Source organism: Vicia villosa, linkage group LG2 (genome assembly GCF_029867415.1).
Source record: "Vicia villosa cultivar HV-30 ecotype Madison, WI linkage group LG2, Vvil1.0, whole genome shotgun sequence".
In the NCBI taxonomy this organism is placed as follows: domain Eukaryota; kingdom Viridiplantae; phylum Streptophyta; class Magnoliopsida; order Fabales; family Fabaceae; genus Vicia; species Vicia villosa.
In genome coordinates this window covers 56,857,858-56,872,909 of record NC_081181.1, presented here as the reverse complement: position 1 = coordinate 56,872,909, position 15,052 = coordinate 56,857,858, and the positions used below count along the sequence as shown (strand labels likewise).

At 40.4% G+C, this 15,052-nt stretch overlaps 1 protein-coding gene across 2 annotated transcripts; it reads left to right on the top strand.

Moving 5' to 3' along the window:
• The first annotated feature begins 8,990 nt into the window (after nucleotides 1-8,990).
• Nucleotides 8,991-12,371, top strand: LOC131646195 (uncharacterized). Of its 2 annotated transcripts, XM_058916316.1 has the most exons (3): nucleotides 8,991-10,572; nucleotides 10,650-10,916; nucleotides 10,995-12,371. In XM_058916316.1, exon 3 carries the CDS (start codon nucleotides 11,118-11,120, stop codon nucleotides 12,222-12,224), a length of 1,107 nt encoding a protein of 368 aa, XP_058772299.1. In that variant the 5' UTR covers nucleotides 8,991-10,572; nucleotides 10,650-10,916; nucleotides 10,995-11,117; the 3' UTR covers nucleotides 12,225-12,371. The 2 variants fall into 2 exon arrangements, with proteins under 2 accessions (XP_058772299.1, XP_058772298.1); XM_058916315.1 differs by having other exon boundaries at nucleotides 8,994-10,572; nucleotides 10,650-12,371.
• Nucleotides 12,372-15,052: the final 2,681 nt, after the last annotated feature.

Below are 15,052 nucleotides of genomic sequence, written 5' to 3'. Positions count from 1 at the left end.
TTGAATAAACTCAATCACAGCCTCTTGATCCACATTTGCCAGCGGTATTGCTTCGACCCATTTTGTGAAATAGTCTATTCCCACCAAAATGTATCTTTGACCTTTAGAGGACTTGGGGTGAATTTCTCCAATCAAATCTAGTGCCCATCCCCTAAAAGGCCATGGTTTTACTATCGTACTTAGTTCGTTTGCTGGGGCGTGTTGGATACCTGCGTGTTCTTGGCATTCTTGGCACCCTTTTGCAAATTCTATGCAATCTTTTAACATCGAAGGCCAATACATCCCATATCGAAACAAAAGCCATTTCATTTTGTGCCCTGCTTGATGTGCACCACATGCCCCACTATGTACGTTCGACAGAGCCAAGTATGCTTCTGCTTCTCCCAAGCATTTTAACAATACCCCTTCAGGAGTTTTCTTGAACAATTCATTTCCCATCAGATAATATGACAGGGCTCTATACTTGATTTTTCTGTCTGTATCCGTCGAAGGATTTTTCAGATAGTTAATAATTGGACTCCTCCAATCTGTGTCTGTTAATGAATCTATATTCAGTACCTCGAATTGTTCTTTGTTGGCATAACCCAATCGTGAGTTCTCCAGATCACTTGGCGAAAGTTTAGTAAACATTGCTCTTCCTCTTACTTCAATCAATTCTTCCAACTTTTCTTTTGATACTTTATATCCTGAGGCTAATTGTGCCAAGTCGTTTGCTTCCTGGTTATTCACTCTTGATACGTGTTTTAATTCCACATATTCAAATTTCTTGAGTAGCCTATTTGCAATAACAAAATACATGATCAAATTCTCTTTGATACACTTGTACTCTTTTGTCAATTGCTTGATGACCAATTCGGAGTCTCCTTTAATTTCGACTCTGGTTGCCCCCAATTCTAACAAAGCCTCAAGTCCAGCAATCAATGCTTCATATTCAGCTTCATTATTGGAGCATAATGGACCTTCAATTTTATACTTGAGCTTTGTTGGAATTCCATCAGGAGAAATTATCAATATTCCAACACCAGTACCCTCTCTATGTGTTGAACCATCGAAATATAACTTCCAAGGTTTCAAATCCACATAATGCTGATGATTCTCAACCACCGCATGGTCAACAATGAAATCTGACACAATTTGACCTTTCATTGCCTTGAGAGGCTGAAATATTAATGAATATTCAGTAAGGGCTAAAGCCCACTTGCCAATCCGACTGTGTAGTATTGGCTTAGATAACATGTGTTTAATAACATCACAATGAGATGAAACGTAGACGTCAACTGGCTTTATATAATACTTAAGTTTGATACAAGAGAAATACAAACAAAGGCAGAGTTTTTCTATATCAGTATATCTAGTCTCTGCATCATTGAGTACTCTACTTAAGTAATAAATGGCTCTTTCGATGCCGTTCTCATCTTCTTGGGCTAACATGCTGCCTATTGTTTTATCTGATGCTGAGATATACAGGCGCATGTGCTTCTTCCCATTCGGGGGAATGAGAATTGGTGGACACGTCAAGTATTGCTTTATTTGATCGAAAGCTTCTTGATGTTCTGCACTCCATTCGAACTTTCCTTGCTTAAGCCGTAATAGGGGCGAGAAAGCTTGGGTGCGTCCACTTAAGTTAGAGATAAATCTTCTCAAGAAATTTATCTTACCCAATAAAGACTGCAATTCTTTCTTCGTGGATGGAGACTTGGTTTCCATAATGGCTTTTGTCTTGTTTTGGTTGATTTCTATCCCTTTTTTGTGGACTACGAAACCCAAGAAATCACCTGCCTGCACAAAGAAAGCACATTTAAGGGGATTCATCTTCAAGCCATATTTCCTCATTCTTTCGAATGATTGGCTTAGATGATCGAGATGACTCATACCCGAGGTAGATTTTACCACGATGTCATCTATATACACTTGCATGAATGTTTCTATAAAGTCATGAAATATAGAATTCATTGCTCTTTGATAAGTTGCCCCAGCGTTTTTCAGACCAAAAGGCATCACAATCCATTCGTAAGTGCCTATTGCTCCTGGGCAACGAAATGCTGTCTTGGATACATCATCTTCTGCTATAAAAATTTGATTGTATCCTGAATATCCATCTAACATGCTCAAATACTCAAAACCTGCGGCTGAGTCTACTAGCATTTCTGCTACAGGCATAGGATACTCATCTTTAGGAGTAGCTGCATTAAGGTCACGAAAGTCTATGCATACTCTTAATGAGCCATTCTTTTTAATTACAGGTACTATATTAGCAATCCACTCGACATACCTTGTAGTTCGGATAAATTTGCAACGCAAGAGTCTTTCGACTTCTGTCTTAATCTTCGAGTGAATCTCTGGCGCGAATCTTCTGGGAGTTTGCTTTATTGGCTTCTTCCCTTCTTTTATTGGTAATTTCAATTCGACTAAGTCTCTTCCGAGACCAGGCATCTCATCATAATCCCAAGCAAAACAATCTCTGTTGTCTTTCAACATTTTGATGATCGTTGCTTTCAACTCAGGCTCTAGTTTCGCGCTGATGTATGTTATTCTCTTTTGATCATTGTCTCCAAGATTTACTTCTTCAAGAGGATCTTGGGCCAACATCTTTATGTTCGACGCCATTGGGTCTTTCTCGAATCCCAAAGGTTCTTCGTCGTATATTGCATCTAACCTCTGACTTGGTTCTTCTCTTATGATCTCTTCAACTGGAGCCGTGTCTTCAGGGAATTCGAAACTCGTACGTATCTCCAATTCTGTTGTTCCTTCCTTGATTGGAACTGTATCTATCTTTGTACTTGATAGTTCGGCTTCGAGAGCCGCCTTTCTTTTGTTCTCGGCCACATAGGCCGAAATCTTTTCGAAGAACACAGACTCAGACATTATTACCGTCATCATCCCAGCCTGTTGGCCGTACTGTCTGATAATTCTCCAATGGTGCTGGATCTGGTGGACCATCCATGATCTCTCTATCCCATTGGAATCCATTTGGATGCAAAGTCAAATAGTACAATGCATTTCTATTTGGAGCATACATCTCTTCAGCAGCATGACAAGGACCTATGTTTGCCAGGTTCCTATCGAAGTTGGTTCTATTTACCTGGTTGACTTCAGCCATGTAGTAACTCTGATCACCTTCGATATTCTCCACTATACCATCTTCTCTCCAAATCGTCACCCTCTGATGCATTGTTGAGGGTACAGCTGCTACACCATGAATCCATTCTCTACCAAGCAAAAGGTTGTAGTTTGCTTTTGCTGGTATAACCATAAACATGGTTGGCCTCGTAACTGAGCCTACTGTCAAATTGACTTGAACAACTCCCAGTGTTTGTCCTATTTTGCCTTCATAATTAGATAAGACCATGTTATGTGGCCTTATATCTGTATCGAACATACCAATTCTTTTCAGCATATATTGAGGCATTAGATTCACTGCTGCTCCTCCATCAACTAAGACTTTATTAATACCAACATTCTCAATCTTCGCCCTGATGTAAAGTGGCTTCAAGTGGTTTCGCATACCCTCATCTGGTCTTTCGAAGAAAGCATTCTGTTCTTCTACTGCACCATTATTCAGCACATAGTAACACACAGGTCTGTGTTTTGTCATTTCTTCGATATCAGCCTCTTCGCAGTCTTCTACTTCAACTTCCTGGTTAAACTCGTGAGGGAGTACAGATACTACATTACAATTAAGATTTATGGATGACACTCCATCGGAATCAAAATCATTTGTCATTCTATCCTCTTCTTTCCAGGAATTTGAACGCATCTTCTCTTCTTCATCTAAGAGTTTCTCAGCTTCGAACAACCTGCGTTCCACCGGAGGTTTGTTTAACTTTGCCCCCTGGTATGAGACTTGGTTGCTACTAGATTCTCCAACTTCTCTTGGCCTGTATTCCTTCTGAGACTTTTTTATCCTCTGATGCCTTCTCCACTGGGATCGAGACATAGGATTTTTTCCCTTATAATTCTCCAATCGATTCGCCTCTCGATTTGGTCTTTGAAATTGTTTCCTATATGCCATTGCAGTTCTTCCTCCTTGGTCCCAGCTTCGCCATTTGTTGGTTCTTGCATCAGCTTGTATCCACCTATCCCTGGGTGCATTCGCAGGGACTTTGAAAGTCACTCTTCGAGCTCTAGGGTGTGGACTATCAGGCCTCTTTGTCGGAGTCCATATGTCGAAACCATAAAGGTTAGGACGCAACCCCTGAGTTTCCCTACTCATATGGCAGTATATGCGTTCGAATGATCGTGCGAGTCTTTCATCATAGACTGCCCCACATCTGGGACACAGAGCAACTTCAGTGTTTCCTTTGTGGCATCTGACCAAAAATCCTACCAAGCTTTCATCCATCTTTGGATATAGTTGTAGCAGGGGATTTGGCTCTCTTCCTGGATGTTCCCATCTTTCGCGCCGAGCCCTCTCGAAGTTGGCTTCGACTCTTCGATTCAGCATGATCGAGCACCTTGGACACATCCATTGCTTACCACCGCTTCTCTCGTGACATTTCCAAAGATATTCTTTGAGGCTTTCAGTTTTTTGTGGAGCTTCGATGCCCCCATTTTGCCTTGTTAACCAAGTCTCTAATTCGCCAAACTCAGACACTGGGCGTCTGGCACTGACCATGTTAACTGCTACTGGAGGAACTTCAGAGATTTGTATTTTCTGGAGTTTCATCCTGAGGTCTTCAGTGGCCTCGCTGCTTTCTTCCTTCGAGGCTTCAGTTATCTCTGCCTTGGAAGATTCTTCAACATCAGTATTGAAGATTATGTCACCATTTAGGCTTTCAGTAGCCTGCTTTCCATTGAACTTTGATTTAGTTTCTACAACTTCGACTTCAGACGCCTCCACCATGTTGATATCTTCTACCTCACAGAGGCTAGCGTCAGCAATGTTCAGAGGATTTGAATCTACCCTCATTTGATTCTTGGTTTTGTCAGCAAACTTCAACCTTCCATCATTGAGAGCATTTTGAATTAGATCCCTGAAAAGAAAACATTGAGAAGTTTTATGGCCTAAAAAACCATGATATTTACAGAAACCTCTTTTCTTCCGTTGTTCCAACGGAGGAATTTTGGAATTTGGGGGTAGTATCATTTGGCCATCTTTTACCAGTAAATCAAATATTTCATCACATTTGGTAATGTCAAATGTATAAGTTTTCTTAGGGAACCTATCATTCTTATCATTTTCTACTGGGTTTTTTCCATTTGCTGGATTTAACAATTTGCAAGCATAAGGTGGCGCTTCTTTTAATTCAGCCAAGTCTATTTCGACTTCTTCAGGGCTATATGAGTCATTGAAAGACTCCTCATCAACATTCTCGGCTTCGACGTACGCCACTCTTTCTTTCTTATAGCTTTTATTTGCCCTAGCTTTTTCTGCCTTCAGGCGTTCGACCTGTCGAACCCTATCTGCTAATTGGGCCATGTCCCTGAGGTATTGGGTATCTAGTTTCTTTCTTATTGAATAATCCAAACCACCCGCAGCCATTTCGACGAGTTCATGTTCCGGAACCGTTGTAAAACATCTTGATTTCAACAGGCGGAACCTATTTAAGTAGTCATCAATTGTCTCTGCGAATTTTCTTTTAACACTGGCCAATTCTTTCAGACTTATCTTAGTTTGACCCATGTAGAATTGCTCGTGGAACAACCTTTCTAAGTATGCCCATGCGTCTATCGAATTTGGTGGCAAAGTAGTGAACCAAATAAACGCATTTTTTGTCAGCGAACTAGGGAAATATTTAATCCTTAGATCCTCGTTTCCCGCTAAGTCTCCTGCTTCTGTTAAATATCTAGCAATATGTTCCACAGTTGACTCATTAGTTTCGCCAGAAAATTTTGTGAATTTAGGAACCTTAGTTCCCCTAGGCAATTCTGTTTGCATGATATAATCTGATATAGGGGATGTATAATTTGGACGTCTGAGTCCAGTACTAAGGCCATTATTGGCCATAACCCTTTCTATCATGGCAGTTAAATTATTTTCTGTGGCCAGATTTTCTCTTCTAACTCTTTGGACAATCTCATCTGGATGATCGTCCCTACCCAAAATCCTCAATCTGGGTCGTTCTTCCTCCATTTCTTGTCGAAAGGGGACGGTCCTTTGACTTGAATCCTCCAAGTTAATTACCGGAGTCTTTTCGAACGACTCCGTCCTTCGTGAGGGGCCTATATCCCTAGGAACCGTCCTAGGTGGGGGAACCATATCTTGCACACGTTCCAAAATAGGCCTCTCTTCTTGATTCACAGGCTGTTTGTCTTTCCTTTTAGGTGGTGGTACTCCCATGAATTCTGCCATTCGATTCATTTGCGATGATATCTTTTGGAAAATTTCTACGTTTTCTCTATTTGTCGTAGTAACATTTGCCATTAGTGGGTTCAAGACTGAAGTTAGTTCTCTGGCCAAAACCCCTACCATATCATGGTTGCTTGCATCCATTTCTTGTCGAAATGCTGCTTGGTTATTTGTGGTGAAATTGGGTATTTGGGTAGAAAAATTAGTGTTGCGTCCACTTCGACCCACTGAACTAACATTTGGTGAAAATGTCGTATTATTAGTTGAGGTGTTTATAGGTCTTGCCCCTCGGACGTCTGTTCCAAATGGGAATGGGTATGGCATTCCATATGGACTATTTGGTCTCCATTCGAAGCCAGAACTTGTGCCTTGACCCATTGAATTGTTTGCAGCGTTTGTCCAGGGATACAGTACATCATCTGCACTTGTAGATGAGGGTGCGGTTGTCGATGCCGAAACTGGAACAGTTCCTGAATGTCCTGTAGTATTTTCAGGCGCAGTCTGGGAATTGTCTGCAGGTCTCGATCCATTTGGACCCGTTGCATCTCGTGCTTCTTGAGTAGAAGTCGAATTTGCCGCTCCTGATCCTGAACCTTGTGGGGGATCTTGATTACCCCCTGCACTGGCCGTAACGACCATTTTCCTGTTGTACCTTCGTTTGGGAATCGGTTGTGCACTGTCTTTTAATTTACCGTTCCTAAGGTTCATACAAGGTCTTGATATTGTCTAGACAAAAACAAAACAATTGATTAAAACAATCCGCGTGACACTGTCCCACTGGGCGTGCCAATTTGTTTACGGTGATTTCCGGTAAACAACCGCTAGTCTTCCAAACTATAATAAATATGATTTGGTTACTTGCAGGATCGACTAGATTGATCCTAGGACACATAGTCAAGAAGATTGTTATCAATGTTCATTTGAATCATATTCGTAATTTGTCCTCTTCGATGAGTATTGTTCGATTCAAGAATCTTGGTAATTGCTTCGTTATATGTAATTATAACTTCAACAAGAAAGATAAATAACATAACATATGAAACTTAAAGATTGTTAAAACATAAAGAATCTTAAACTGCAGAAACGTTAAAGACTTTAAAAGTAAATGATCATGAAAGTAAATTCGAAAGTAAAATAAAGATACAGGAATGTAAATGACAAGAAATAAATGAAATGCAGTAATTCAGAAATGTATTCGAAAATGAAATACAATACACATGTATTAAAATGGTGGTGTCATACGTACATTTTCTCAGCGAACTCTTTCTCGTAACACTTGATACTTGAGTAAATATGTGAGTGATTTGTACAAAATGAACACACGGAATCCTAACATTAAAACTCCTATTTATACTAGTTTCGACCTTAACGGTCCTACACTAATCTGCTGCCACGTTTCTCATCAGAACTTCCAGCGAAGCCATCTGTATTTGAACGGTTACGAAACCGTCTTCGAATTTCAAATCTTCCCGCCTGAGTCCATCTTCGACGCGTGGCAGTGTAAAAACACTATGAAAACACGCTAAGTAGTAACACTTAAATATATACTTTATAAATTTTGTCTAAGTCCCGAAGACATATGCTTTCATTAGTCTTTCAGTGTTCACTATCTTCAACGAACTTAGAAGTCTGTATCTTCGAGGCATGACCATCAGTAGCCATTCTTTCACTTTTTAAGGGATGGCCATCAGTAACCATCTTTCCTTCGATTCTCAACTCCTTCGAAGGACAAACAATATAAAACGAAATCTTCAGCTAACAACTTACTGATCATTATTCCTATATACTAGGAGTAAGGCTAACTTATTCAACCGCCGTTGGATTAAATCACCAACCGCCATGTGTCTCTCGGGTTTTACCCAAAAGATTTAAAAGGGTTTCCGTTAAACCTTTAAATATTTGACCTTGTGCCTTTATACCGCCTTCCATTCATCTTCTACACCGAGAAAACTAAGAATATCTTCACTCTTTCTAAAATCTTGCTCTCTTTAGCAAAAACTCTTCCATGGCTTCATCTTCAAATGTTCTTCAACCCGCTGTGAAGCTCCAATCAACAACACGTTCTGGGGAACGAGAGTTCGTTCCAAACCCTAACACTGAAGAAATACGCGCTATTTACGCTTCCCAGGTAATCATTCCCTTTGAACTCTCTGGAAAAACTCTTGCCTTTATGGGTCCGTTACCGAGTGAAAGTATCCAATCTGTGAATAAATTCTTCCCTGCTTATTATAAGACTAGACCATTAGTTAGCAAAGTTAAGATAGATGAAGACGGTCGTTCTCCTTTAGGCAAATCTGCTAATGTTGAGAAAACTTCAACTGCAACCCCTTTAGCTTTAGCCAAAATTAGGTTAAACTATATGACCAATTCTGTAAAAGTTTTTAGGTCAATCCCTTTAGCCAAAGATCCTGACTTGTATTATGCTTGGCTAGAAAAGGTAGAGAAACAAAAAGGATCCTTTTGGAAATCGTTAGGGATATACGATTTGATCCAACTGTCAAAAACAGGTTTAGAATACAACCAACCCATGTTAGTAGCAGCGGTTCATTTCTGGGATGCTTCTCACAATACCTTCCATCTTCCCTGTGGAATGGTTACCCCCACGCTTTTTGATGTGGCTGCTATTACGGGACTTCGACCAACTGGCGAAACCTTTGATCCCAATGACATGGATAATGACACTATAGGTTTCAACGATTCGCAAGTTACTTACACGGCATTCATCCAGAAACACCATATTACCACCGAGGCGACAGTATCTGACGAAGAGCATATTGCTTTTCTAGCATTATGGCTCTCACGGTGCGCCTTCTGCTCAAGATCTATCCAGGTTGCAAAGAGGTACCTTTGCATGGCTAATCAGTTGCATGCTGGTAGAAAACTCAACCTCAGCCAACTACTTCTAGGGTCTCTTTACGAAAACCTTAGTGAAGCTGCGAATCTTACCAAGAATTTCAAATCTGGCAGCTTACTTTATGCTGGTCCTTTTTGGTTATTGCAACTGTGGCTCAATGCCACATTCGAAACTTATCTTCCCTTTCGAGGAGATGTCAATGAGGAAGATAGCACAATCAAAAATCGAACTATAGAAGGGACCAGGTTAGCTTACCTAACTCCAAAAGAGGAAATGGGAAAGCTTCATGAACATTTCTTGGCGTATTCAATGATGTTTGCTCGGCGTGATCAGTTCGATCCTTCCATGGCCCCATTTGTACACAGAATAATAGGTCCTGAATGGTTTACTCGAAAATTTCCACCAACATCTCAAGATCAGCAAACTGAATCCATGGAAATTTGGGAAGCCTTTCTGACTCCAAGATTATTTTCCCACCGTCTTCGACCATCAAAGGGTCAATGTATCCTCATGTGTTATCAACCAAATTTGGTCTCGAGGCAGTTTGGGCTAACTCAAATAACACCCAAGTGCTTATATGAGAAAAGGAACCATATGTGTTTCCACACTTTGTATTTGACTGAAGAAGAATGTGAACAAAAAATCGACAAATACGTTGACGTCACCAATCTTTCTCCTATTCCTTTTGAACCTTCTTTTTACTCTACACCAGATTTCCATCAATGGTGGACAGAGTATTATAGCTCTCAAATTTTTGATGCTGATAGCCTTGCTCAAGAACTAACCGCAGCTTTCACTGATGTGCAGGAGAACTTCAAAAAAGGTACTTCAACTCATATTAAAGAAATCCAAGCTTTTCAAAAATTCTTTGAAACTATCTATAGGCCTGATGATCTTAGTCGGACCGTTCGTGAGGCTGCAGTCACTTTGCGCGAAAAGTTTTCCACCAAACTAAATAAATTGAAATTGCCCTCGTATGTTCGACCAGAACTACGTTATGAAGTGGCTTTCAAACTTCATCCTCCAAAATTCCCTCCACTACCAAGTGCTGATTTTGGTGTGGCTCTAAGTCCTCCTTTCCCAGACTGGTTCGTGTGTGGGAATGCTCTCAAAATTCTTCAAGAGAGTGCCAAAAAACGCGCTGAACGAGTGGTTCCGACTAAGCATACCTTGGATACTTTCAAAGGACATCTTCATATAGATCTTAAACACGTTCGTGTCCTGACTCCAATACCTGAAGGTTTGGATTAAGGCAATCTTTTTCGACTGACTTTTCTTTTCTTTTACTGATATACTGATTTCAGTCTCAACTACAGCTGTTGCACGAAGGAGGAAGATTAAAGAAGCTTCTGCCCCAAAAGAGTCTGAGACATCTAAAAGCGACAAACCAAACGAAAGTGATTCGATCGTCACGGACAAGAAGCCCACGGTAAATACTTATCTCATACTCTAAATCTTGTACAATTCTGTGATTGGTACTCATCTTTCTCATCTTTCACTTGCCAGAGCTCGAAACCCCCAACGGGTTCGAAGCGTAAAGCTTCTTCGACCAATGCCTCAGATGGTGAAGACAAATCTCCTCCTCAAACTAGACAAGGACAGAAAAAGAAACACAAAGCTGTTACCCCTTCAAGAAAAGGGAAAAAGGCAAGTCCTTCAAAAGCTGCTTCTCCTGGCAATAAGGCGTCTTCTGAAGAGTCTCCTTTGAAGACTGCCAGCAATGCTCTTGTTTTGGAAAGTCATAACTCAAGCCCAGACAATAATCCACCCAAGGTATCTTGCGTTTGTCTTACATATTATCTTGTAATTTTAACTAACTAATTGCACTGGCATTTTACCTTGTTATTGCAGGATGATGCTGGCACTGCTACTTCTGGTTTCAAAGACCCTGGCCTCACCATTGATGTTGATAAACTTTATGGTAATTGTTAAATTTCAACTTTCGTCAATTAAAACTTTCGAAGGCTTAACCTCATGATTATCTTGGCTTCGTTCGAAACAGATACTTCTCAAGCTAGAACCCATGTTCTCTCACCAGTCTTCGAAGACGTTAGGCCAATTGCCACTATATTGCCTAATGAGCCAATCGAAGAAAGCCAATCTACTGACGAATCCCCACCTACTCATCAAGGCAAAGATTTGGAAGAGGATCATCCATTCTCCGGCAGCGACAATGTGAACCAGCAATCTCATGGCAACGAAGATTCTGCATCGGAAAAAGATGCCATGGAGGAGATTTCTCAACCAGAAAAACCAATTTCTCAGGGAACTTCGACTCCCGATGTAAAAACTATTCCTGAGACAACTTCGACGCCTGCTCCTACGAAGCCTACTTCTTCGGAGCTTGAACAACTTAAACAAACTGATCCTCTTGGGTTCCTAAGGGCTATCATGAATGTGAATACTTCTTCACTTTCGGAGCCTGATGTTTCTCCAGCTGTAACTGCAGATTCTAGTGACAAGGAAGATACTCCTAATCTTCTTCGACAGATAAAAGAGAGATTCTTTGGGGTCAATCTTGTAGATGTTCTCAACCGGGACCCTGTTAAAAGCTACAACTTAAATCAACTTTTAAAGAAAGTAGATTTGCTTCAAGTTTCCCCAGAAGTCTCAGAGATGATTGTTCTGCTAGGCTCTCTCCTTGAACAACTCCAAGCTGACATTCTTCGAAAGCAAAACGTCGAGAAAGCATTATCTGAGATAGTGGCCTCTCATGACTCGTCATGGAATTCTGCTGTGGAAGCCACAAAACAAGGTGAAGCCCTCAAGCTTAAACATTCGGCGAATCAGAAAGCCATTGATGAATATGAGAAGAAAATCAGCTCCTGGAAACAAGAAATAAAAATGCTCGAGGGCAAGATAAAGGAAGCTGAAAGTAGCCAAGCAGCCCTCCAAGAATCTAACCAACAAGATTTGCTCGAAGTGGTGCAGTCAGGAATCAAACATTTCGAGACTGCACAGAAGTTAGTGCCAGAGATCGAAAAGTTGAAGAAACAAAGGGCACTAATTGAACTTCGAATGTCCTCATGGGAAACTCAATATCTGAAGATCAAAAGGGATCTCCCTGAGGACTTTAGCTAGATGTCTTCAATCTTGTTTCATTTGTTGGATTTTTATTTTGTAATCGAGACATATAATATTTGTACGCCTGACTCCCATTTCTATCTATAATATTTGCTTGCACTAATTTTAACAAATCTTTCAATTTTCTGCCAAATATATCTTTAGATTTCCTACAGTGCCTTTTATTAAATACAACATGTAGAACCTGAACATCCTTCGCAGCACTCTTGCCTCTAGACTTGACGTTTCCACTTCTTCTAGCCATAATCATTATTAAAAGTGACGTCACTTTCTCCAAAACGTCGGTTTTCAGACGTGCGTGCATCAGTTTAATGATTACTTTTCAACTTCCAAGGGCGGGAAACGGCGGAGGCCATAACTTCTTACTTTGAAAAACGAACCGCAGTCTAATCACTCATTAAAAATGTAAAACCAACCTTCAGTATTCTCCTTCTATATAAAGGGTTCCATATCACTTTTATTTCTTCATTCAAGTATTTCTTCCCCAAACCAAAACACAGAAAAAAGAGAAAACACAACTCTTTCCTCTCAAACACCATTTTTCCCTGAAATGGCTGGAATTCTTTCCTTTAACGATCTCAAAGCTCTCATCAAGGGTGAGTTCAGACTTGATGAGGATGAACTCCTTCGTCATTTCATTAACATTGAAAATCTCTTTGCTAATCAGGAACTGAACTTCTACTTTGAGGAAGTCCTGGAGGGTGCCATCTACCCTAATATGGTGGCAGAGTTTTGGATGAATGCGTCTTTACGCATGGACCCTGAAGGTAGAGCCACCATTGATTCATCCGTTCGACATGCTCACCTTAGCATTACCCCCACCACTATTGCCAATCTCATAAGATGCAATAACACCGGAGCAACTTTTGATGATAATGTTCTCAGCATGACTACTCATATCATGTTGAGAACACTCATGGATAGTGATCGCTACAGCGCACAAACCATCAGGATTTGGCACCAAATGCTCGTAGGCAACTTTCAACCTCGGGTGATTGATGAGAATAACATCATGGTTGAAGATCTGGAGTTTATTCTCTGTGGTATTCGGGGAAGAAAGATTAACATACCTTTGATGATCTTCAAAGGTCTTGTCAAAGCTGTTGCTATCGGCGTGGACCGTCGAGAAAGTGTAACTTGTCTTCCATACGGGAGACTCCTTAGTTACATTTTTCTCAAGAAAGGCGTAGTGAGAAGAATGCGTGATTCTGGGGCTAGGGACATGTTCGAAGCTGAACCTGTTCCTGTGCTATCTCTGGACAGTCTAGACGCCAGAATTAACTAGCGAGTCTAGGTTTAATCTTTTTATATGTCTATGCCTTCCTCTCTTTTTTGTAATCTCAGATCCTATTTCTGGATCTTTTTGTAATGAAATGTATTTCCATGCTTGCAATGAAAAGAATATTTTGGTGTTTTGATTTTTTCTTTCCATAATTCTTTCTGATTCTAAAGCCATTTTGATCAATGTGAAGTATATTTTGACACATGCCTGACCATTTTGGCTTTTCGTAGTACTTTGAGTGTCTACGTCTTTGCAATCTTTACTTCATGCATGCTAGGTTTATATCTCTTCAAGTATTTCCCGTTCACTCTTAAGATCCTGCGATCTTCTGCCAACTCTTCAATTTCGTAGGCATTGTTCGAGAATACTTTTAAGATTCGAAAGGGTCCTTCCCAATGTGGGGACCATTTACCAAGTGCCTGATTCTTTCGATCTATAGGTAGAATAACTTTCCAAACTAGATCATTATTAACAAAAGTTTTACCTTTCACCTTTTTGTTATATGCTCTGGACACTCTTTCCTTTTGCCTCTTTATCATTTCCAATGCTCGAAGCCTGTCTTCGTCCAAATCTACTAACTCGTTCATCATTAATTCCCAGTATACGTTGGGAGGAATGTCTGCTTGCCTTTGTATTCTTACTGATTGCAAACATATCTCAATTGGAAGTACTGCGTCATGTCCAAACGTTAACTGAAAAGGAGTTGTATTTGTGGCTTCTTTTGGAGACGTTCGACAAGCCCAAAGTGCCTGATCTAAAGTCTTATGCCAATTCTTGGGTTTCTTTCCTACATGTTTCTTAATAAGGCCAATTATTACTTTATTTGCTGCTTCAACTTGGCCATTTGCTTGAGCATAATAAGGTGTAGAAGTAAATAACTTGAAACCTATTTCTCTGGCAAAGTCTTGCATTTTTCGTCCAGTAAAGACTGATCCCTGATCCGTTGTTATGCTTTCTGGGATTCCAAACCTATATATAATATGTTTTTGAATAAACTCAATCACAGCCTCTTGATCCACATTTGCCAGCGGTATTGCTTCGACCCATTTTGTGAAATAGTCTATTCCCACCAAAATGTATCTTTGACCTTTAGAGGACTTGGGGTGAATTTCTCCAATCAAATCTAGTGCCCATCCCCTAAAAGGCCATGGTTTTACTATCGTACTTAGTTCGTTTGCTGGGGCGTGTTGGATACCTGCGTGTTCTTGGCATTCTTGGCACCCTTTTGCAAATTCTATGCAATCTTTTAACATCGAAGGCCAATACATCCCATATCGAAACAAAAGCCATTTCATTTTGTGCCCTGCTTGATGTGCACCACATGCCCCACTATGTACGTTCGACAGAGCCAAGTATGCTTCTGCTTCTCCCAAGCATTTTAACAATACCCCTTCAGGAGTTTTCTTGAACAATTCATTTCCCATCAGATAATATGACAGGGCTCTATACTTGATTTTTCTGTCTGTATCCGTCGAAGGATTTTTCAGATAGTTAATAATTGGACTCCTCCAATCTGTGTCTGTTAATGAATCTATATTCAGTA